We start from the raw sequence: 25,085 nt of genomic DNA, 5'->3' as shown, positions 1-25,085 counted from the left end.
GGTCACCTTGAAGATCGTGTTCTCGTCATCCTGGCAGGGCATGTGACGTGTGGCATGGCGCCAGGGGATGCAAAACCTCTTCTGCTCCGGATCTACCCAGCGCAGACCGGGGTACAGGCTGCTGTTCACCTGGGCCACCAGCCAGGGCTTCAGGCGGATGCGCCGTGGGTGGGGGTTCATGGTTCAGACACCCCCCCTCCCCCGTCGAAGGTCCTGGCCGGGAAGGAGAAGCGGAGAAGAGATCAGGAGCTGGAACCCAAATCTGGAACCAGCAAATAGCGTTTTTCCGAGGAAGACCTTCCAGGGGCGGTCCTGAAGGGCTCAGAGGCTACAGTCCAGCTGCCCCCCCCCCCCGACGGATGAGATTTGAAGGGGCTGGTGTGGGGAAGCCTCCATCCATCGGGACCCAGGAAAACCTCAACCACAGGTGGGATTCAGCCACTTTGGACCGGCTGGGGCAAACCAGATGCTAATTTTACACCCGAACTGGTAGACGCAAGGACTGGCTGGCCATGCCCACCCCTCCCTGCCCCTCCCAGAAGTCTCTCCTATCAAAAGCAGACCCACCCAGCTAGAAGCAACGATGCCCCCCCCTCAACAGAGCCACCGAAGAGCGAGCATTTCAAGAAGTTTGATAGATAAACCAACAATCATAATTCAGAAAAAAAATATATATCCAACTTTTCATCCAGCGCTTCGTCTTGTTTTCCAGTCCTGCAAACTCTTTTATCTTGGGTTCTTGGATAGGAAATGTGGCAACGAAGGACTCTTATTACCCAAGTATCGCCTTATGGTTTCCAACGGCACATATTTATTTATCCTAATTTTGTATTAGACAGGAAAAGCCCTGATTTTGTTGAAAATGTCCGGACCAAACGTTGGATTTCCCCCCTTATCAGAGGGAGCCCCCTTGTGGAGTACTGTGAAGCTGTTACCATGGCAACTCCACTGCGCTGTACCATAGAAGCTGTTTTACGGCAGTACAGCAGAAGCCATTTTAAGTCACAACAGGCTGTATCTTAACAGAACGCACAACCTGAGGGGTGTCTTACCCCCACAGTATTTTTCTCCAGAGGGTAAGTCATCTCTGTGCTAAGTTTTGTTGAAATTGCTCAAGGCCTTCCAGAGTTATGCTGGAACACACACACACAAACACATACAGAGCCGTTTATAGATAGATACATAGACAAAGTGTAACTGAATTTCTTGGGGACTTGGGAGTTTTTTATTTATTCCTGTTTCCTTCCTTCTCAACCCATGGAGGATTTACGTATGGTAGAAGCCATTTTATGGCAGTACTGTAGGAGCCATTTTCCAGTAGTACAGTAGAAGCCATTTTATGGCAGTACCATAGAAGCCATTATATATACATTTATTTATATATATTTGTGTTACAACCCTTGGTATGCCTAAATATGGGAGGAAGGTCACACTCCCTCTTTCTGTCCTTCGGCTCATCACAGAAGACCATGCAGGCAGAAAACCATATTTTTATTTTTAATGTTGCCTTTTTATATTTGTGTTGTATTTGTACTGATAAATAAATAAAGGGAGACTAGTATAGATCTATTTCGAGCTAATTAGCTCTCATCAGCTAGCCATACCCTTACTGGGATTTGAACCTGGGCTGTATTATATCTTAGGCAGGAGTCTTAGCCACTAAGCCACGGGCTCTGTTCCTTATCAGTTGAGCCAGGGAAATAGGTATGTATTTGTGTTTCAACCCCTGGTATGCCCATATATATATATATATATAGTTTTTCTTCACAGCTGGATGCAGACCAGAGTGACTGCTGAGATGGGCGGCTGTTGACGTTGGACAGAGAGATAAATACATGACAGCATCCGCCCATTTTCTTTAATGTGGCGATGACGGATCACCCTGGATGTTGCAACGCCTCCGATTCTGGTTCCACGGGTGTGACCACGCCACCCACGAGGCAGTGGGGCAGGCCAGCCTTTCAACCGCTCCATCGCAGCCACAGCCAGCTGAGAAGGAGAGAGCGGTGACTCTGGTGGCCTCCTTCGGCCAAAGGTGCCTCTGCCAAGGGTTTCTTTGGGTGCTCGGTTGCCCCGTCCCCTCTTTCACCACACTCCCAAATCGACAGGTAACCAACCTGTGCAGCTCACCAACTTTGTATGTGTTGGATTGAACATAGAAGAATAGAGCTGGGAGGGACCTTAGAGGTCTTCTAGTCCAACCCCCTGCTCAAGCAGGGGACCCTATACAATTACATACAAATGGTTGTCAGGTCTTGAAAACCTCCAGGGATGGAGCTCCCACAACTTCTGGTGGCAAGCCGTTCCACTGGCTAATTGTTCTCACTGTCAGGAAATTTCTCCTTAAATTCTGCTAAGTAGAACATAGAATCGTAAGGGTTGGAAGGGACCTTGGAGGTCTTCTAGTCCAACCCCCCGCCCGAGCAGGAGACCCTGTACCATTCCAGGCAAATGGGTGTCTAATCTCTTCTTGAAAACCTCCGGAGTTGGAGGACCCACAACCTCTGGTGGCAAGTTGTTCCGCTGATTAAATTTTGTCACTGTTGGTAAATTCCTCCTTCATTCTAGATTGGTTTTCTCCTTAATTAGTTATTATTTCTTTCCAAGGCTTGAACTACAGAATAATGGAAGAACAGAAGAACAGAGTTGGAGAGGATCTCGGGGGTCTTCTAGTTCAAACCCCACCCCCACCCCCATACCATTTCAGAGAAATGGTTGTCCAGTCTCTTCTTAAAAACCTCCAGTGTTGAAGTACCCACAATTTCTGGTGGCCAGCTGTTCCACTGGTTAATTGCCCTCACTGTCAGGAACTTCCTCCTTAGTTCCAGGTTCTTCTCTCCTTGATTAGTTTCCATCTATTGTTTCCTTCTCATGCTTTGCAGAATAGGTTGACCCCCCCACTTCTTTGGGGCCGCCCCTCAAGTATTGGAAGACTATTATCCTGTCTCCACCTTGTCCTTTTTATAATAATATAGCAAAATAGTAACATGACAATAATACTTTACAATACAGGTAATCCTTGACTTACAACAGTTTGTTCAGTGACCATTCAAAGTTACAACATCACTGGAAAAAAAAGGGACTTATGACCATTTTTCACACTTACAACTGTTGCAGTATTTCCCCATGGGCACGTAATCAAAATTCGGAGACTCACATTTATGACTTTCTGACCAGCAAAATCAACGGTTAGACCAGATTCCTTTAGCGACTGTGTGCCCAACGTAACAAAGGCAACCATTCACTTCACCACCGTGTCAAGAAGGGTTGTAAAACGGGGCAAAACTCACTCCACAAATAACACTAAAAATCGCACAGACTGACCGCAAAAACGGAACAACAAAATAGCAACAAGGCCGCATTGAAAGGTCTGGGAGAAACGTCATTTGCTCCCAAACAAGAACTGGTGGGACACCATAACATAGAATTTTTTTAAAAAAAATCATAAAAAATGAAAGAGTTTGTTCTGACCGAAACTTCCCAAGAGCCTGAAGCAAAGTTCTGGTCACAACAAAAAACCCTTTTATTAATTGTCTGTGAATTCTGCTCCTTCACCTCCAGCAAAGTCTTTCAAAGGAGGATTTACGGTCACAGACCTTCTCTGGCTTGGAGAGCTGCCAGGCCGATAGCTGCAAAACCTGGCCAGGAGTCTCGGAGAATCACAAACCAATTAAGCGAACTAATTGTCTCCTGCAAGCTCCACTCCCCTTCGCTCCTCTTTTATTTCCTCTGGGAGGGGCCATTCATCGTCCCCCAGTGGCCTCACTCCCAAGTCGACCCCTGTTCTTTAGCCGTTCCCTTTGTCTGGCAGCTCTGTGCATGCGCACACTGGGAAGAGGCTCCAGCTGTTCTTCTGCCCCACTGATGTCCAACTCCGAAGGCAGCTGATAACCGTCAGACGGCCCTGGCCCCCTCTCTGCCTCCGACACAGAGCCCTCATCCGAGTCTTCCCCAGACTCCAGGACTGGCCCATCTTCCTCCCCAACCTTCTCACTGTCCGAATCTGCTGCCACGTCTGCTGACCGCTGGCAGGACACAACAGAGCTCAAGTGTTGTCTGACTTTATACTTCAAACAGACAAGCACCTGCCAGGTAACACCTGGGACTTAACAATTGTCGACAAGAAAGATAAAAGAAATTGGATAGCTGATGTGGCAATACCTGGAGACAGCAGAACAAAAGAGAAAGATCACAACATACAAAGACCTACAAATAGAAATAGAAAGCAAAAGTAGCACCAATAGTAACAGGTAAGCTGGGTGCAACCTGTACAGCTTACATCCTGCGGTGACAACCTTTAACTTCATCAAATAACAACATCTGGCTATTCCAAGTCCTTTGGGAAGACCTCAAGAGGTGGACAAGAATGCCAAGTTCAGTCTGAACATCTGGCTGACTCTGCAACCGACCATAATGATTGTTCTTGGCATTGACAAAATCTTCAGTCAATTGCGGAAGGCAGCTCTGCCTCTGAACAGCTTATATCCTGTGATGATGTGTTGTAACCATCACACATCTGCCTATTCCAGATTCTTGGCAAGGGCTCAAGAGGTAGACAAAAATGCCAAATCCAGTCTGTACATCTTTAAAGCTGGCCTGTTTTAAATGGCTGGACTTCAACTCCCAGAATTCCCCAGCCAGCATGCTTTAAGATGAGTGGACTTCAACTCCCAGAATTCTCTAATTCACCAATCTTAAAGCATGCTGGCTGGGGTATTCTAGGAGTTGCAGTCCACCCCTCTTAAAGCCTACTTGCTAGAGAATTCTGGGAGTTGAGGTCCACCCATCTTCAAGTCCCCAAGATTCACGAACATTGGGCCAAAACCAACAGCTGCTGCTCTTCTGAAAGAAACATGGCATGATTCAAACCTCGTTCTTAACTGGGCTATGACAGAGAAAATATCTCCCCGCCAGCAGAAAGAGGAATTTTGCCGGAGCCCAAAATTCCGGTTCAACAACTAAGACAAGAGACGGTCCTGAGAGATGAAAACCCCTCAGGGATCAGCCAAGAATGCTCAACCTTGAAATCCAGTTACAGCCTCGACTGATACTGGGGCTAATTAAACACCACTGGGATTTTTCCACCATCAACTGGCTTTCCACTCCTTAGAGTTACGAATTGTCGCCCTCACAACTGTCTCGAGGTATGCACACGCTGACAAGCGACTGTCTCCAGGGAAAAGATCCTGACTTTGAATGGGAAACCCCGAAGCAGATATTCAACAGAATCTTAAAAACTTTTCTTTTTGGTTCTTCTCTAGGAGGAAAAATATGTGGCGGCACAAAGCACCAAAAAGGAATCAATCTGTTTCTATTTGAAACTGACCGGATGTCATGTCAGAGTAAGGAACCAATTCGGAACACCGAAGACTAAAGTTTCAAAACTTGCTAGATTAGGGAAATGCACTTGAAATAACAGAAGGAAGCAGGACTAGGCTGCAAAACAGACAGGAGCCAGGCGTGTGATGTGGCTGCAGGAAAGACTAATAAAGTTTTGGGCAAAAATCTAGTTCCCAAAACATGGGAAGGAATTGGGATTGTGGAATTGCAAAAGACCTCAGGCGGTTGGGTGACTTTGGGCCAATCACCAGGAGATGGTGAGTTCTAGTCCTGCCTTAAGAATGAAAACCATCTGGGTGACTTTGGACAATCACCAGGAGACAATGAGTTATAGTTCCACCTTGGACATGAAAGCTGGCTGGGTGACTCTGAGCCAATCACCAGGAGACAGGGAGTTCTAGTCCCAATATGCATGGAAGCAATCTGGGTGACTCTGAGCCAATCACCAGGAGACAATGAGTTCTAGTCCCAATACGCATGGAAGACAGCTGGGTGACTTTGGGTCAATCACCAGGAGACTGGGAGTTCTAGTTCTGTGTTAGGCATGAAAGACAGCTGGGTGACTTTGGGCCAATCACCAGGAGACTGGGAGTTCTAGTTCTGTGTTAGGCATGAAAGACAGCTGGGTGACTCTGGGCCAATCACCAGGAGACAGGGAGTTCTAGTCCCAATACGCATGGAAGACAGCTGGGTGACTTTGGGCCAGTCACCAGGAGACTGGGAGTTCTAGTCCCAGCATACATACAAAACCCGGCTGGGTGACTTTGGGCCGGTCCTTTTCTCTCTCTCAACCCAACCCAACCCACCTCACAGGGTTGTTGTTGCGGGGGAAATGAGCCATTAACAAAGGCAGGAAACACACAAACTTAGCTAGCAAGCGAGCCAAGCCAGGAAAAACAGGGACTGGCTTGCAAGTGTGCAAAAGGGCACGCTTCCTTCAAAGGTCGGCCTCATCACCTTGGGCGTGCAAGAGAGCAATCCGGTTTGCCAACTCTGGGCTCACGTTAATAACAGCCCTGAGTGTTTATTTGTGGGTGAAACGCGGCAGGGAGCCCTTCGGACAAGCAGCTTCATGCAGGGCGCCTTCTGACTCCACCGCATCTTTATGATTTATCTATGCAATTCATCTATGCTGCCCCAGTGGTGGGCTCTGGCCAGTACGGCCCAGTACAGGCGTACCGGTAGTCGTCGGGAGCAGCGGCCACCGTACCAGTACGGTGGCTCGTTTGGCCCACTCGCCCGGCCGCGTTCCATACCTGTTTTTGAAGCAACCAGGGCAATTATGCAGGCGTGCACAGCGTAGGGCAGCTGGGCAACCTCCGACGAGCAGCTAGGTGTCGCAGGGGTGGTGGAGTGCGCATGCACGTGCACAGAGCACTTCCGGCGTGTCAGTGGTGGGTTACGACCGTTCCCCACCAGGTCCTGTTCCAGTACGGTGCTCCAGAGGGCCCGCCCGCTCTCCTTATCTCTATTTGAGCCATTCAGGGCTTTTGCACACAGAGCGTACGGCGAAGGCACGATGCTCCGCCGAGCAGCTGGAGCATTGCAGGTGATGGGTACGCATGCATGTGTTGCATGTGTGCACGGGGTGGATGCCCGGCCGCTTTGCAGCGTACCTGTTGCAACGGGAGCCGGGAGCCACCACTGCGGCGTGTGCATGAACAGTCGACAACCAGCGTACTGGTAACAACAGTCGGAGCGACTCACCACTGTGCTGCCCATCTCAGTGTCGAGCAACTCCCGGCAGCTGACAACACGATAAAGGTTTTGGGGGTTCGGGGTGGGCCATCAAATGACCCTCAAAAGCAAAGGGAACGAAAGATCGAGTCAACACACGAGAAGTGCGTTTAAACGGCTTTGCTGCTGAAAGGCCACCCGCAGGAATCTTCTCAACGAATGGTTGGCAGCGGCTTAGTCAAATAAGGCCAGAGGTGGTATTCAGCCAGTTCCGATCGGGTCACCCGAACCAGTATTGAAATCATGGTTGCCTTCCCCCGCGCCCCCACCTGCCCCGGCTCTATGCTGTCCTATTTAGGCACATCTTCAAGCCACACGCATGCATGCAAGCCACACACGCTCACATTTGCGAACCGTTAGGAAAAGTCAGTGAATTCCTCCCCTGGATAAGGCTCAATGGAATTCAAGGGAGGTCGGACTTTGTGTGCTTGTGACGATGTACGGATGCTGGGCTGACTCCTCCTTTGACACCACCATTGTCCGACATTGAGATCCTTCGCCCCTCCAAGAAAGCCGCCATTTTTTGTCCTCCAGAAACGGAGAAGACAAACCCGTAAACCTCGGAGGCGTGTATTCGGCCGAGCTCCTTCCCCGTCTTCACGGCTGTTCGGGTTTCCTATCCAAATTATGACGGGAGACCCGGAGAAGTGTTTCGCGAAACATCAAGGAGTTCAACTTCCAGGAACTGAAAATCCAGACGTCTTGGGCCCTGGGTGACCATTTTTCCTGTAGATGTGAGTCATGGCATGAAGCTTCTTCTCGAAATGAGGAAAGAGGCAAAGAAAGGGGAGAAATGAAACCGCTTGGCCCTCAAAACGGGAGCTGGTGGGCAGGCGGAGAGCTGGCGTGATGCTGCTTGGAAAAATCAGGGAGCCCACGAGGTGGACTTACAACGCGAATACTTTTCAAAAGCTCTTTTGTGCCTGGTTCCATCGCTCAGGACTATCTAAGGAGGAGAGAAGGTTTCTAAAATAGAGGGAGTCCTCGACTTACAACAATTTGTTTAGTGACCAAAGTCCACATCTACGACCGCTGCAAGCAACCCACATGGTCCCATGATAAAAAATTCAGAAGTTTGGCAACTGGCCTGTATTTATGACGGTCGCAGTGCAGGAGCACATGTCATCCCCTTTTGCAACGTTCCAGCAATCAAAGTCAATGGGGAAGCCAGATTCACTTAACGACGGTGTGACTAACTTAACAATTGAGCAGATGCGCCACTCTGTGAGGTTTTTAAGGAGAGACTGGACAGCTGTTATTTTGAATGGTATAGGGCAGTGATGGCGAACCCTTTTTTTCACTGTCGCAACTTTGAACAGTCACTAAGCGAGCTGTCGTAAATTGAGGAGTACCTGTAAGAGGAAACAGTGACCAAGCGTGTGAATTTTGATCACGGGACCATGGCGATGCTGCAAAGTTTGCCAGTGTGAAAAGCGGTCGCAAGTCCCGTTTTTCAGCACGGTTGTAACTGTGACTGGTCACTAAGCGAGCTGTCGTACATCGAGGACTATCCGTAAAGCAAGAAAGCGATAAACTGGGGGAGGGAACCATCACGTTCACTGAAAACCGCTCCTTGCACATCCCACCACTTTTCCTCTCTTTGCACTTTTTTGTACCCTTGCCTGGCGTCCCTCTACCGATCTGCCCCATTTTCATGGTTGAAGGTTTTCACTTCTGCCATTTTGGGGAGCCCCCCCTCCACCTTCCCCCCCCCTCTGGCTTCGCCCAACCGCAACTTTTTTCAAACTTCCCCCTTTTTCTCAAAAAAAAAAAAAGCCCCTTCACTTCGCAGGGCGGTTGTGCAATCCACTCGGGCTTCATTCACGCTTGCGGACTCGAACGCACCTCCCTGCGCTTCCATTGTGTGGCTCGTTCCCTTGTGGGTTTTATCCGTGGCTCCTTCTGGATACCCTCAACTCCTCCTTTACTACCCCCACCCCCACGGTTCTTAAGAGGCCCCTTCCCACTTCATTGGGCCTTCGGTTTTCCCACCAGATTTAATTCTCAGTTCAGGTTCTTTCATAAAAGTATTATAAACTCTGTCTTAACTTCTATTTGGTTTATAATTAGCTGGTTTGGTATAATGGTGAAGGTACCGGGAGATGGGGAGTTCTAGTCCCGCCTTAGGCATGAAAGATAGCTGGGTGTCTTTGGGCTGATCACCAGGAGACAGTGAGTTGTAGTCCCACCTTGGACATGAAAGCCGGCTGGGTGACTTTGGGTCAATCACCAGGAGACTGGGAGTTCTAGTTCTGTTTTAGGCATGAAAATTAGCTTGGTGTCTTTGGGCCAATCGCCAGGAGATGGTGACTTCTAGTCCTGGCTTAGGCACAGAATCTAGTTGGATAACTTTGGGTCAATCACTGGAAGACAGTGAGTTCTAGTTCCACCTTAGGCATGAAAGCTGGCTGGTTGATATTGGGCCAATCATCAGGAGGTGGGGAATTCTAGTTCTGTGTTAGGCATGAAAGCCAGCTGAGTGATTTGAGGCTCTCTAAGTCAATTTTGCAGGAAAAATGAAGCTGACTCCCCCATCAAGTATTGAATCCCTCCCCCCCCCCTATTTCCAGCCCTGGCTGGGGAATTCTGGGAGTTGTAGTCCGTCCGTCCCCCATCTTGAAGTGGCTGAGGTTGAGAAATGCTGCTCTGGACAACCAGTCCATTCTACTCAGTGCCAATTTAAAACACAAACACCACAACGCCTCCCTGCCGGCGATCGACACCCCAGATAAGCAGGGGAATGACACCCGGATTAATTCCAGAGCAATAATCAAGCAGTAACCACTATCCCAGTGACGGAACTAAGAAGACGAAAACAACCTTCCTACAAACGCTGACAAGGCAAAGCATATAAGCAGAGAGCAATCCCCACCCACCCCCTCTAGCACTGATGAAGTTACCTAGTTGGGTCATGAAACGTCTGCAAGACAACAGCCGAGCTCTGAGAGCACCAAGGACCCCACAGTCCTCTTCCTCCTCCTCTTCCTCTCCACAAACCCCTCTCCCTTCTAGCACTGATGATATTCCCTAGTTTGGTCATGAAATGTCTGCAAGAAAACAACCGAGCTCTGAGAGCACCAAGGACCCCACCGTCCTCCTCCTCTCTCTACAATCCCCACTCCCTTGTAGCCCGGATGTTGTTATCTAGTTGGATCATGAAATGTCCACAAGAAAAGAACCAAGCTGAGAGAGCACCAAAGAGCTCTCGGTCCTCCTCCTCCTCCTCCTCCTCCTCGGAAACCACCCTCCCTCCTAGCACTGATGAAGTTACCTAGTTGGGTCATGAAACGTCTGCAGGAAAACCAGAGCACTAAGGACCCCACGATCCAGCCGTGAGCTACAGATACTCTCTTCTATTTATTTATCTTGTTTATTTCTCCAGACTTCCTCTGCCGCCCGTTTCCCGTTAGTTATCTCTGTCCATTGAGAAACGCAGAGACAAAAAACAAACAATAAGAAAAACCAGAGGCTCTGAGTGAGAGGAAACAAACAGGAGATAAACCGAATATCCAGCCACACTGATCAACAGAAGCATTTCCTCCACCAGCCTCCATTTTACACACAGTTTGACAGCTGCACCTGATCCTGAACACAGGAATTCCTAAGCAGGGGGATGGACTGAAAGACCTCCAAGGTCCTCTCATACTCTGTTTATTCTATTCTACGTTCTATTCTACTCTATTCTATTCTATTCTATTCTATTCTATGTACTGTTCTATTCTATTCTATTCTATTCTATATTCTGTTCTATTCTATATTCTGTTCTATTCTATATTCTGTTCTGTTCTGTTCTATTCTATTCCTTATTCTATTCTGCTCTATATTCTGTTTTATTGTATTCTACGTTCTATTCTATTCTATTTTCTATTCTATTCTATTCCTTATTCTATTCTATTCTATTCTATATTCTATTCTATATTCTGTTTTATTTTATTCTACATTCTATTCTATTCTATTCCTTATTCTATTCTATATTCTATTCTATGTTCTATTCTGTTCTGTTCCGTTCCATTCCGTTCCACTCCACTCCATTCTATTCCATTCCATTCCCAGCGTAGAAATGATCTTGCACCAATCTTGGGTACAAAAATTACAGTTTCTCTTAACAGATCCCCAAGTTTGCAAGACATTCAGGCCTCCTACCCAACCGAGGCTCTGATTTCTATTTTAGCACCCCAACATTTTCAATTTTACTTCTATTCAGACTGCAACAGTCCGTTTTCGATCTCGTGAATCGATGGTGCTGGAATATCACCGTTTTCTGATGTGTTTTTTTTCCTTTCCGTGATGGAAATAATTCATTTCTTGCCAGATACCAAAAGAGACAAAAGGAGGCAGGGTCAACCCCTGCATTTTTCCAGCCTTCCACTTTTGTGAAATGAAAGTTGGCTTTTAAAAATATCCCCCAACAAAGTTGCAAAGCTGGCGGTGGGGCCAAAAATCAGCCAGAGTTTTTTTTTTTTCAATTTTGCTAATTTTCCCCTCTTTGACCATCAGCAGAAAAAGACAAGATGGTTTACAATGGTGCTGTATCTCCTAGCCAGCAATTACAGATAGTCCTCAACTTATAGTGATTTGTTTAGTGACCGTTCGAAGTTACAACGACCCTGGAAGATGTGACTTATGATGGTTCTTCACACTTAACGACCGTTGCAGAGTCCCTGGGGTCATGCGATCAAAATTCAGACACTTGGCAACTCACTCATATTTATGACGGTCGCAGCGTTCCCCAGAGTCACGTGATCCCCTTTGCTCCAGATTCACTTAACAACCATGTTACAAACTTAGCAACTGCAGTGATTCGCTTAACAACTGTAGCAAGAAACATAGTAAAATGGGAGCAAAACTCACTTAGCAACTCTCCTGCTTAGGCACAGAGGTTTTGGCCTCTGCTGGAGTCATCAATAGAGGATTACCTGTAATTTTCCAGCAAATCTGCCAGCACAATAAATAGAATTTTATTTTTTTTAAAAAAAGAATTGTTCCTGATTGAACAATGGGATATGAAAGAACTTTGTCCTTTCAGGAAAAAAAAAAAAGCTAAAAAATCACTTTTCCTCCTCCGCAATCAGCTTTCTGCAAGGATCAGTTATTACCAAACCCAACGGAAAGAAATTAAAGAAAGAAATTCAAGAAGGGTTATGCAAGAGAGAATTGGCAGAGCAGTTGGCTGGTAAAGTCCGTCCACTGAGATTTTTATTTCTTTCTCTCTCTTCGTCGCATTTCCCCGTGGACTTTTTCCTCCCCTCCCCCCCTCTCTCATTCTGCTAAAAGTTTTGGGAAAATTGCGTGGGAAACGTCTGGCATCTAGGTCAGTCGGTGAGTTTTTGTCTCTCAATAAGGAGAGGCTTTGCTTGCTTTCTTTTTTAAAAAATAAATAAATTAAATTAAATCGAGAGGCGGGTGGGGGGGGGTGTCACACGGCCATCCCCCTTTTTTGCAACCGTCTTGACAAGCAAAATCAATGGGGAAGCTAGATTGACTCAGCAACACGTCATTGGCTTAACACTGATTCGCTTAGTGATGGGTGGCCAGAAAGGTAGTAAAATGGGGCAAAACTCACTTAGCAACTGTCTCACTTAGCAACACACATTGAGGGCTGCTTGTATGGCGGTGCTTCCTTGCTGGAGATCTTCAAGAAAAGACTGAACAGCCATTTATCCAGGATGGCGTAAGGCCTCCTGCTTTGAGCGGGGTGGGGGTGGACTAGAAGACCTCCAAGGTCCCTTTCAGCTTTTACCTGCAATTTGCCAGTAAATGTAACAGTACAATCAATAGCATTTTATAAAGAAATGGGGACAAAGCAGCTATCTTGTTAATAACAGAATTTTGGGCCACAGTTGTGCCCTTACGTCAAGGACACCTGCAGTATGATGTTGGATAACTATTTATCTAAAATGATATAGGGTTTCCTGCCTAGGCAGGGGGTTGGACTAGAAGACCTCCAAGGTCCCTTCCAACTCTGTTATTCTATTCAATTCTTAAGCATCCACATCCTATGCTATGTTAATATCCATTTACATTGCGCTGGTAAGGCCACACTTCGAATATAGCATCCAGTTTTGGTCACCATGATACAAAAAAGATCCTGAGACCCCCAAAAAGTACGAAGAGGGGAAAGAAAATATTCGGGAGCTGAAACGCACGATGAGCGAGCTAAGGGAACTAGCTATGTTTGTTTGTTTATCTGTTCAATTTCTATACCTATCTATCTCGGTTACTGACTTTAAAGGTAAGCACGTATGTGTTAGTCGTTCCCGACTCTAGGGGGCGGCGCTTATCTCCGTTTCAAAGCCGAAGAGCCAGCGCTGTCCGAGGACGTCGCTGTGGTCATGTGGCCGGCATGACTCAACGCCAAAGGTGCATGGAACGTTGTTCCCTTCCCAGCAAAGGTGGTCCCTATTTCTCTACTTGCAGTTTTCACCTGCTTTCGAACTGCTAGGTTGGCAGAAGCTGGGACAAGTCACGGGAGCTCACTCTGTTATGCGGCGCTGGGGATTTGAACCGCCAAACTGCCGACCTTCCTGATCAACAAGCTCAGCATCTTAGCCACTGAGTCACCATGTCCCTTTTCTTAGTGACTTTAGGCAGCTTAAAATATTCTTTAGTCTGGCGAAAGGAAGGCTTAAGGCTGACGTGATTTATTAAATCTGCTTTCCCTCCTTCTCGCTGCAAGGTGACCCTGAATGGGTTACAACCGTAGAAGCAATAAAGCCGTGCATAGCTAAGTAAGTGCCATAAAAACACAAATTGCAAACGAGAGAGAGGCGTTTTTCCAATACTTGCAGGTCTGCCCCAGGGAAGAAGTGGGTGGATTTACTCTCCAAAGCACCTGAGGGCAGGACAAGAAGTCACGGGTGGAGGGTGGAAGAACGTTAGAGACCCAGCCTAGAACTCAGAAAATTTCCTGACAGCGAGAACAATTAACCAGTGGAACGGCTTGCCACCTGAAGTTTTAAAGAAGAGACTGCCAATCAGGGGAAGTATTAGTGCTGCTTTATAAAGCCTTAGTAGGGCCACACCTGGAATGGCGCATGCAGTTTTGGTCAACATTTTACAAAGACTTTGGGAAAAGCGCAGAGAAGAGCAACGAAGAGGATTAAAGTTCTGGAGACTAAAACATACGAAGAATAGCTGCAGGATTTGGGTTTGACCTCTCTAGAGAAGGGAAGGACGAGGGGGGACATGACAGCAGTCTTCCAGTATTTGGGGGGCTGCCCTAAAGAAGAGGGGGGGTCGACGTCTTTTCCCCAAAACAGAAGGCAGGACAGGAAGGAATGGATGGAAACTAATCCAAGAGAAAAACAACCTTGAATTAAGGAGAAACTTCCTGTGGAACAACTTGCCACCAGAAATTGTAGGTACTCCATCACTGGAGGTTTTTAAGAAGAGACTGGATAGCCACTTGTCTGAAATGATATAGCTTGAGCAGGGGGCTGGACTAGATGACTTCCAAGGTCCCTTCCAACTCTATTCTGATTGATTGATATAATCCAGTTATCCAGGATGGTACACGTAGCCCTCGACTTACTATCACAAGCGAGCCCAATATTTCTGCGGCTAAGCAAGACAGTCATTAAGCGAGTCTTGCCCCATTTGGCAACCTTTCTGGTTACCGTTGTTAAGTGAATCACTGCACTTACTCAATTAGCAACTTGGTTGTAAAGTGAATCTGGCTTCCCCCAGAACGTCGCAAAAGGTCGCAAAAAAAAAAGTCACCCCAGGACACTGCAACCGTCATAAGTACATGCCAGTTGCCAAGCATCTGAATTTTGATCATGTGACCACGGAGATGCTGCAACGGTCGTAAGTGTGAAAAACGGTCATAAGGTCGCTTTTTTTCAGTGCCGCTATAACTTTGAACGGCCACCAAATGAATTGTTGTAAGTTGCAGCACTCCCTGGGTAAGGACTCCTGCCTTGGCAAAGGGGTTGGACTAGAAGACCTCCAAGGTCCCCTTCCAGCCCTACGATTCTAAGTCGCAAAGCTTCTATCTGCGGGGTCAATTCCCACAACCAGCGTGAGCTGCGTGCGCAGGAGGGCCCCACTTTTCTTGGCTGCCTTGTGCAAGACGAGATTAGGGAAGTTAAGTGCGCACATCTGCTTTCTTTCGACATTGTTTTTCCAATCGTTTAGGAACTTCTGAGAAAATTCTTTCCTTGGAACCATTGTGAGAAATAATATTTCCCCACTGGATAAATTCATTTCACTTCTTTTTTTTAAAGTCATGTAGGAGGGTGCACAGCTGGGTTAGGGGGCAGAGAGGGCCACGGGGTCTTCTAACCCTTCTTTACCCCACACGTCCGTCCAAAGTCCGCCCGATCCTGAAGTACACGTAATCCTCAACATACGGCCACAATGGAGCCCGTTGTTCCTGTTGCTAAGGGAAATAGTTGTTAAGTGAGTTTTGCCACATGGCACGATCTTGTCTTGCCACCGTTGTTAAGCGGGTCACTGCAGCGGTGAAGTGAGTCACATGGTGGTTAAGTGAATCCAGCTTCCCCGTTGTCAGAAGGTCGCAAAAGGGGGGAAATCACGTGACACACACACACCGGTCATAAGTACATGCCAGTTGCCACACTTCCAAATTCTGATCAACGGTCGTGAGTTGCCTTTTCTGCTGCAACGTCGAGCGGTCACTAAACGGACGGTTGTAAGTCGAGGACTGTGTGTAATAAGGCCTTGTGAAGGGTTGCAAAGAAGGCAATGAAGTTTTTTATCTGACATGCAATCATACCCAGCCGTCTCCCTCCCTGGGAGGAGGCCCAGTGCCTCTCTGCATGAGTCAACCCCTTTGGCTGTCCTCCTCTTAAATTTCGGAGCGATGACCAAATCCATGACTCACAGCGAGCAGCACCCAGGGAGGAGGTTGTGATGCCACCCAAACACCCTGAAGCCAAAGACAAAACACAACACAACAACAAGCGGCAATGCCAAAGAGCCACCCGGATTCTTTATTTGGGGAAGGGAGGATTCTGCTTGTCTAGGAGAAATCTGGGAAGAACTCTCTGCTCCCTGCAGGGGAAATGGGGGGGGGGGCTAATTAAAGAAAACCAGCACGCTGTCCTGGGCCCCCCACCCACCCACCCAAGTTTCCTTTCACCGGCGGCCCCTGAGAGTGAGATTTCATGAAAAGTTCTACGAAGAACCAAAAAATGAACGCAAACTAATAAAGAGCGAAAGAAGCAAAGAAATGAAAGAAAGAAGGAAGAAAGGAAGGGAGGAGGGAGGGAAGGAGAGAGGGAAGGAAGAAAGCGAGAGAAAAAGAAAGAAGGAAGGAAAGAAAATGAAAGAAGGAAGGGGTTATAAAAATAAAGGAGATTAAAAAAGGAAGAAAGGTGATGAAAGAAAGGAAATGAAAGAAGGAAGAAGAGGTAGAGAAATGAGAGAAGAAGAAAGAAAGAAAAAGAAAGAAAGAAAAGATAGAAAAGAAGGTAGGTAGAAAGGAAGGAAAGGGGAAGAAGAAAGAAAGGAGACAGAACAAATGAGATAGATGAAAGAAAAAGGAATGAATGAAAGAGGGAAGGAGATAGAAAAAGAAAGATGGAGAAAGGAAGAAAGGAGATAGAAAGAAAAAGAAAGAAAATAATGAAAAGGGTAGGAGAAAGGAGATAGAGAAAGGAAGAAAAGAGAAGAAAGAAAAAAGAAAAGAAGAGATAGACAAAGAGATATTAAAAGAAAGAAAAACAATGAAGGAAGGAAAGAAAGAATGAAAGATGAAGAAGGGTGACGGTAGGTAGGAAGGAAAGAATGAGAAGGAGAAAGAACGAGACAGAAAAAAGAGAAAGCAAGAAAAAGTGCAGAAAAAGAGAAGGATAAAAAATAGAAATAGTCAAGCATAGTCTTAGGCAGCTCAATGCCTTCACCCCCCCACCCCAAACCCACAGGCACATTTTGAAAGGAAGGGGAAGATACAGAACCTAGTCAAAAAGTGGGGGGGGGGGAAGAGGGGGACAACAGAAAAGAAAGTACTAAATATACAAGTATATATTCAAGAGTGAGATATAAAGTGGGGGGGGACATAGGATAGATTAGCAAAGGGAAGGGAATAAGAAATGATACTAAACTATACTTGGGCTCACGGAAATACCATCCCAAGAAAACATAAAGAGAGATCTGAAAGAGACACCTATAACAATAGAAAAAGAAAGGAAGAGAGGAGGAGAGGAGAGGAAAAGGAGGGAAGGAAGAAAGAGGAGAGGAAAGAGGAGAGGAAGGGGAAGAGGAAGTGGAGGAGCAGGAGAAAGGCAAGGGAAGGAGGAAGGGGAAGGAGAGGAGGAAGGAAGGAAGTAGAGAAAGGAGGGAAGGAGAAAAGAAAGGGAAAAGAAGGTGGTGTTACAACAGGCGGAAGGGATGGTAAATAAAGCCACCCAAAATGTATATTATAATCTTTTAAATGGAATAACAAATGTATAAGAATGACAAATGTAAAGAAGAATAACAATTATGTGAATGTATATACCTATAATTGTATGCAAGAGAATAAAAAATAAATACAACTTTTCAACAAAAAAACCCCACATGCAAGTTTTTACAATTTGGCGCTTGCCTTCCCTCCCTCTGAGAAATTCTCACTTCTCTTTCTTCTGCCCACTTCCCCTTCTCAAAGCCTACGCCATCGGTGAGAGCTGGGCTGGACCCAAAAAACACAACCACATCCAGCGGCTGTTTTCCAAAATACAAAACAGGTCGCCATTTCACTTTTCCATTGGTTGTTTTGTTGCATTGCATTGTTTTGCTTTGGGATGTTGTGGGTCCCTCAAGTCTACGTTTCATTTCCAGCAGTGGGAAAACATCTCTGGAAAAACCAGATTTATTTAATCTTTCTTTCTTTCTTTCTTTCTTTCTTTCTTTCTTTCTTTCTTTCTTTCTTTCTTTCTTTCCATTCCTTCCTCCATCTCTCTTCTTTCTTCCACTCTCTCTTTTCCTTCCTTCCTTCCTTCTTTTGTTCCTTCCTTATTCTCCTTTCTCTCCTTCTCTTTCTCTTTCTTTCCTTCCTTCCATTCTCTCCTTCTTTCTTTCTAGCTCTCTTTTCCTTCTTTCCTTCCCCTCTCTTTCTCTCTCTTTCTTTCTCTCTCTCTCTTTCTATCTCTCTTTTCCTTCCTTCCTTCCTTCCTTCCTTCCTTCCTTCCTTCCTTCCTTCCTTCCTTCTCCTCCTCTCCCGCTGCACGTGGTGACCTTATCAGGATTGGTACAACTGATAACTCACCCAGGATTTAAAAGATTAAAAAGGATCACTTACTTAAAACCCTAGAATCAGAAGAGGGCCCAGTAACACCTCTTCCCACGAACAGAATTTTATTAAAGGCATCAGCTCCGGCAAAAGATGATACCCTTTCATAAAATGTGTTGCATAGAGCAAGTTTTATTTGACAAAAACAAAACAAGCATTTCATGTGGTCAAGCACAAACACAAGGTTTTCGTTTTGCTTCCAGAATTCCTGACTTTTGCCTACCAGAGGCAGGAAAGAAAAGAAAGAGAAAGAGAAAGGGAGAAGAGAGAGTGATGAAAAAAAGGAAAGGAAAGGAAGAGAAAGGAAAAGAGAAAGAGAAAGAAAAAGGAAAAGAGAAAGGAAGGGAGAAGAAAGAAAGGAGAGAGAGAGAAAGAAATAGAATGAGAAAGGAAAAAGAAAGGAAAAAGGAAAGAGAGAGAGAGAAAGGAAGGAAGGAATAAATAAATAAAATGAAATAAAGAATGAAAGGAAAGAGAGAGAGAAGAAGAAAAAGAAAAGAAAGCATCCACTTATTAATATCTGGCTAAATCATCCTAAATGCCTAATAAACCTGCCTAATAAAGCATACTTTTTCCTGCAGGAAGAAGCATAATAGATGGTTTGCCTCATCTCCCCAGAGAAAATTCCAGAAGCCCAGAATGTGCCTCTTACTTTCCCAGGTCAAAGGAACTCCAACCTAGGAAATCCCCCCCCCACAAAATCCACTGAAACCCCCTCTCCCCCCCCCCCAATAAAACCAAAGCAGGCTTCGGAAATGCCTCTTGTGCCTAACCCACCAGAAACGAAAGCTGAAGTCGCCAGTCCTCACCGCGACTTTTCAAGGGTAGACTGCTCTTGAACCCAGAGCTCGCCGACTAATGTTTGGCTCCTGAAAGCAAAGCTTCTTTCCAAACCGGCCCCCTCACCTGCGGCTTTCCGCTAAAGACCTGCTGGGAGATGAATCCATCCTGACCCCTCCTCACCCGTCAACCCTAGAGCCCCCTCCCCTCCCTGCCCCTTATCAAAACCCGAGAAAGAATAGAGTGAAACCGCAAATAAACCTAAACTTTCTCGAAAGTTTGTCTTTCCAGCTCGGGCGCGATAAGGAATCCTGGCTTTTCTCAGTTCTGCCTGATTAAATCAGGAATTCCACATGTATTAACACACCTGATCAAAGGCAGTGACACTGGGGGGCAGGGGGGAGGGAGGGAGAGGACGGAAGTGGGGGATGATGGGCCCTGCATCAAAATGGATCATCAGATGCAGAAACCAACTACGGCGGGAGTTATACGACGTCAAAGGCCTCGCAATTGTGACTTGGGCCCCTTTTAAAAGTTGGATTCTCCCTCCTCCCCCAAGCAGGAAAACAGAACACAAACATGTGACTTTAAAAATAATAAATAGATAAGAAGGTTTAGGGGTCCTGGGTGATGTCTGAGCTTGGAAGGTTTCTTTGCAGATGTTTCATGACCAAACTAGGTAATATAGTCAGTACTAGAAGGGAGAGGGGTTTGCTAGGAGGAGGAGGAGGAGGAGGAGGAGGAGGAGGAGGAGGAGGAGGAGGAGGAGGAGGAGGAGGAGGAGGTGAACTGTGGGGTCCTTGGTGCTCTCTGATCTTCATGATTTTCTTGCAGATGTTTCATGACCCAACTAGGGAACATCATCAGTCATACAAAGGACTGAGCAAACCCTACTCCCCTCTAGCACTGATGCTGTTACCTAGTCGAGTTATGAAATGTCTGCAAAAAAGCCTGCACACTCAAAGGACACCAAGAACGCCACAGTCGTCCTCTTCCCTGCAAACGCCACCCTCCCTTCTAGCACTGATGATGTTCCCTACTTGGGTGATGAAACGTCTGCAAGAACACAGCTAAACTCAACACCATTTCAAACCCTCTACCTAAAAAAAGCCTTTAGCTTTTGTATACCTCCCGATTAATCAACCTCTCCGTGTTTTGCATTCAGACCCAGAAAATGTGTTCCTTCCACATTCCACCTATCAAATTAATAAGTAAACAAAGCGATTATAATAGAAGAAGCTGAGGCCTTCATTGATTTCTAGCTGTGCTCCGAACAAAAACAGATTAAAACACAATCAGTACTGTAAACAAACCCTGGTAAAAACACACTAGGGGGGTGGGGGAAATCCCCAGAGTTTCTAGTTTTGAAATGTCCACAATCAAATCAACGTTTGTGCATTCAAGTTAATGCTCTTCCCCCCACCCCACAAAAAAAGAAATGAAATTACAGTTGTTGGGGCGAATGCAGCTAACTCAGCCATCCTGGGTCAAACTCAGAATATCTTTTGCACATTAGGAACATCCTTCCTATTAAATGATAATTCTTAGCAGGAGAGAACAAATGTAGGGCACAAAGACATGTTATTTATGTTTAAATGAATGAAGGGAAAAATGATAAAGGATTATGGAAAGAGACTAATATAGTTGAAGTTGGAAGATTAGATTTATACCTATTCATTTGGATCACTATCGTTAAAGTTGTTTTTTAAAGACTTGGCCCAATGTACTATCCACAAAATACCTACGTTTATGCTGGAAAAAAATAAAAAAATGTAATATATAAAAAAAGGAACACCCTTGTACAATAATTTTAATTAACAAGTGTGGCAGTGAGAATCCCTGTGCAAAACTGATCAGGACAGACAATCCGTCTTCCTCTACCTGCAGCTCATCAAACCTTCATCTAACCTCGAACAAACATGGTCCTGGATCTGTTAATCCAAATGTGGGTTTACCACCACCACCCCTCCCCCCACCTCAGCCCCTCTCTGGACCAGTTTATGGATCAAACGCAAACCACCCAGCTGCGAAGTCGGCCAAAGTAGGTTAGGTGCATAGGATTTCACGCAATTCCACTTTGCGCTGGGCGGCTGGCCCAAACGAGGGCGCGGATCCGGAGGAAGTTGGGCGCTGGGGACCACCCCGGGGACCCCACTCATTTGCGACCCCCAGCTTTCTCTACCCCGCTCCCTTTTGCAGGTAATCCTACCTTTTGGGGGAGGGTTGGGGGGGGGCTGGCTGGCTTACCCCTTTGGAAGGAGCGCCCCGTCGGGGGACGCGCTGGGAGGGACGCGGGGCTGCCCTCCTCTTCCTTCTCCCTTACGACCTGGTGCCCCCTCTCCGCGGGACTACAACACCCATCGTCCCCGACAAATGACAGCCAACCCGACTGGAAGGGGCAGATTGCGTAGTAATACCCGACGGACTGCTTCCCTCTGCCCGGTTGGACGGCCCTGCTGAGCGGTCAGGGAGCTCCGAGGGGTGTGAAGGCGGGGCCGGGGAGGAGACGCTGGGAGTCGCTTAGATTGGGACCCCCGCCCCGTCCCTCAATTCCAGCCCACCGACCCCAAACAGACGGTGCCGGTTTATGGGAGGGGAGGGGAAGGCAGGTAAGAAGAAAAGGCGGAGGGTTTGCAAGGATCGGGCTGGGAGCGAGGGAGGGGAAGCCGAGACCCCCGTCCCGTCCCTCAAATCCACTCCCACCCACCCCAAAGAAGCCCAGACGATGCTGGTTTATGGGACGGGAAGGCAGGAAAGAGGAAAGGGCGGCTGATTTCCAAGGATGGGATCGGGAGCGAAGGAGGGGGGCAGTGGGGTCCCAGATGGAGACCCCCTCCCCTTTCCTCAATTCCACCCTCCAGTCCCCTCAGACAGACGAGCCGGTTTATGGGACGGGACGGGAAGGCAAGAAAGAGGAAAGAGCGGTCGGCTTCCAAGGATGGGACCGGGGGCCAAGGAGGTGGGCAGCCAGGGTCCCAGATGGAGACCCCCGCCCGTCCCTCAATTCCACCCTCCCAACCCTAACAACCTTCCCCCCAAAACAGACGATGCCAGTTGATGGGACGGGACGGGAAGGCAGGAAAGAGGAAAGGGCGGTGGGCTTCCAGGAATAGGACCGGGAGCGAAGGAAGGGCAGCCGAGACCCCCGCCCAGTCCCTCAATTCCACCTCCACCCCTCAAAAAACCGGACGATGTCGGTTTATGGGACGGGAAGGCAGGAAAGAAGAAAGGGCGGTGGGCTTGCAAGGATCGGAGCGGGAGCGAGGGAGGGGCACCCAGATGGAGACCCCCGCCCGTCCCTCAATTCCACAACCCCCCGACCCTAACACCCCTCCCCCAAAACAGACGATGCCGGTTGATGGGACGGGAAGGTAGAGGAGAGGAAAAGGCGGGGGGCTTGCAAGGGTGGGACGGGGGGCGAGGGAGGGGGGGCACCGGGGCCCCAGATGGAGACCCCCGCCCGCCAGCCAGGACTTACGCGCTCAACCAGGAGCCTGCCGGACCGCCTCCGCCGCTTCTGCCCTGGGGAGAGCCGGTGGGCTCCGGTCCGAGGGCGCCGGGGCCGGAGCGGGCAGGAGCGCCGTCGAGCCCAAGCGAGCCGCCACTCACCTGATCGGCGGGGCCAGCCGGGCCGCCGGAGCTTCCGCAGGGAGGAGTCCCGCCGGACCGCCCCCGACGACGGGCCAGCAGGTGCCTCCCTTCCGGGCCGGGCGGTGCCGCCGTGCAGCGGAGCGCAGCTGGAGAGACCTGCCCGCCGCCCCGGGACGCCTGCGGGGCTCAAGGCAGCTGGGGCTGCGGACCAGGGACGCCGCGCATCGGAGCCCCGGTCTGCCGAGGGTCGTGCGAAGGGGGAAAAAGAAATCTGACTTAGATCGGGGCTCCCCCCCCAGATGGGGAACATCTGGAAGAGTTTCTCTCCAGTCGGCAACGATGAGATGGGGGGGGGGTCAGGTCCCAGAGTCCCCCAGCTGGCATGCTTTGAATTTTGGGCTCCCACAATCCCCCAGCCAGCTTGGTGTCCATCTAAAAGTTGCCAAGCTTGAGTGACATTGCTCCAGGCACTTGGCAATGACTTCAACAGCTGCCCTGGGATGCCAACAGGTTAATTAAGAGAGGAGGGGGAAGCCTTTCTTATTTTTACAAGTAAGATGGCAAATATGTTTAACACTCCCCCCTCCTCCTCTTTTCCCCACAACAGCCCTGTGAGGTGGGCTGGCCTGAGAGAGAGGGGCTGGCCCAAAATCACCCAGCCAGCTTTCATGCCTAAGGCAGGACTAGAACTCCCAGTCTCTCCCGGTGATTGATCCAAAGTCACCCAGCCGGCTTTTGTGCCTAAGCAGAACTAGAACTCACAACTGAGGTTTTTGGCCTCCACCGCTAGACATAATTTTATCCTTTTCACTTTGTGGGAGCACAGATCTTCCAAATAAGTTCCTACAAAGTAAGGCGGAAGAAAATAAATTGACCCGAGAAGAAAAATAAAAAACTAACCCAGGGATCTGGCTTTTTAATCAAGGAGAGGGCGGCACGGATCCAGTCTGATCCCTATTTGGAAGGAATCCGGGAAGCTGCTTGGGAGAAAAAGCCCAATTCCAGAACAGAAAGAAAGATTGACAGGGTGATAAGCGGGGGGGGGGGGGTTGGGGGGGTTGGAGGGGGGGGGGGGGAAACAGGACTGATGCTTGACCTAACTTTAGGGTGGAACTAAATTGGTATGAACAGTTTTATTAGGAGCCACAGTGGCGCATACTGGTTAATACAGTATGTAGTATTGCAGGCTACTTTTGCTGACTGCAGGCTGCCAGCAGTTCGAATCTGACCAGGCTCAAGGTTGACTCAACCTTCTGTCCTTCTCAGGTTGGTAAAACAAGGACTCAGATTGTTGGGGGCAAAAGGCTGACTCTGAATCACTTAGAGAGGGCTGTAGATCTCTGTGAAGCAGTATGTAAGTCTAAGGGCTATTGCTATAATCCAACCCCTGATCCAAAAAGCCCCCCCCCGGGATTCCTTCTCTGAGTGAGGGGTGATCTAGATGGCCTCTAGGTTCACTTCCAATTTTAGTCATGGGAAGCAACGACAGCTGCTCCTCCCCTTGGATCCTCAGCTGAGCCCAACATTTCAGTGGCTAAGCGAGACAGTGAAGTGAATTTTACAAGCTTCTTCCACGCAATTGTGAAGTGAATCGCGGCAGTGGTTAAGCGAGGACCACGGTTGTTAAGTGAATCTGGATTCCCGTTCGGCTTTGCTCGTCACAAAAGGGGATCATGTGACCCCCCCCCCCAGAACACACTGCAACCGTCATAAATACCTGCCAGTGGCCAAGTGTCAAAATTTTAAATCACGCGACGCTGGGGAATGCTGCAGTGGCCATGGTGTGTGAACTTCACTTGTTTCAGTGCTGTTGTAACTTGGAACGGTCACTGAACGAGGATTGGCTGTAAAAAAGAAGGGGGAATATCGGCTTCTCTTTCTCAAGGGAAAGGCCCTGGCAGGGAAATCCCAAAGTTCACCCTTGGCTAGTTGGTCCAGGAAGAGGTTGGCACGGAAGGAGAAGGTGGGTGTGTATTTCCACCACTGAGATCACACTTCCTGGATGTGATTAAACCAGCTGCTGTTTAGAGTTTCATTCTCACCTTTGCCTGCATTTCTCCACTTTTTTAAAAAAGTTCCTTATTAGCTAAACTTTAAAAACATTGGACATAGTGCGACATTTCTCGCATAAACATTTCCATATAGCGATTGGATCTTACAACAATTACATTTTATATCCATTACATAGGTGTGTGTAATCCGTGTAGATTATCTGTCCGTTGATCCTTTCTTTTATATAATTACTAACCAGACAAATACATATCTCATTCCTACCTATCACACATTCTTAATCCCCTATTTTCCAACTTTTCTGTGTTTTTCTGTCCCGGCTTTTTTCCCTCCTTTCTAACCATCGATACCATTTGTCCCAGATTTCGTGGTATTCCGTCTCACTCTTGTCTTT

General features: G+C 47.8%; 1 protein-coding gene across 5 annotated transcripts in view; it reads right to left on the bottom strand.

The window, feature by feature from the left end:
* Positions 1-22,730, bottom strand: part of IRF5 (interferon regulatory factor 5) — a 35,988-nt gene extending 13,258 nt beyond the window's left edge. The window contains exons 1-2 of one of the 5 annotated variants that reach the window (XM_081958058.1): positions 22,700-22,730; positions 7-213 (exon numbers count right to left, since the gene is read on the bottom strand). In XM_081958058.1, the coding sequence (XP_081814184.1) occupies positions 7-180 (174 nt within the window). In that variant the 5' untranslated portion in view covers positions 181-213; positions 22,700-22,730. Of the gene's footprint in view, positions 1-6; positions 214-19,119; positions 19,138-19,351; positions 19,409-21,337; positions 21,432-22,568 lie in introns of those variants that run through there. The other 4 variants (XM_081958057.1, XM_081958059.1, XM_081958060.1 and 1 more) reach the window with 4 other exon arrangements.
* Between the last annotated feature and the right edge of the window lie 2,355 nt (positions 22,731-25,085).

Source organism: Natrix helvetica, assembly GCF_964273705.1.
Source record: "Natrix helvetica genome assembly, chromosome: 6".
Taxonomy (NCBI): domain Eukaryota; kingdom Metazoa; phylum Chordata; class Lepidosauria; order Squamata; family Natricidae; genus Natrix; species Natrix helvetica.
The sequence above is the reverse complement of the archived record's forward strand: the minus strand, read 5'-3'. Positions and strand labels throughout refer to the sequence as shown.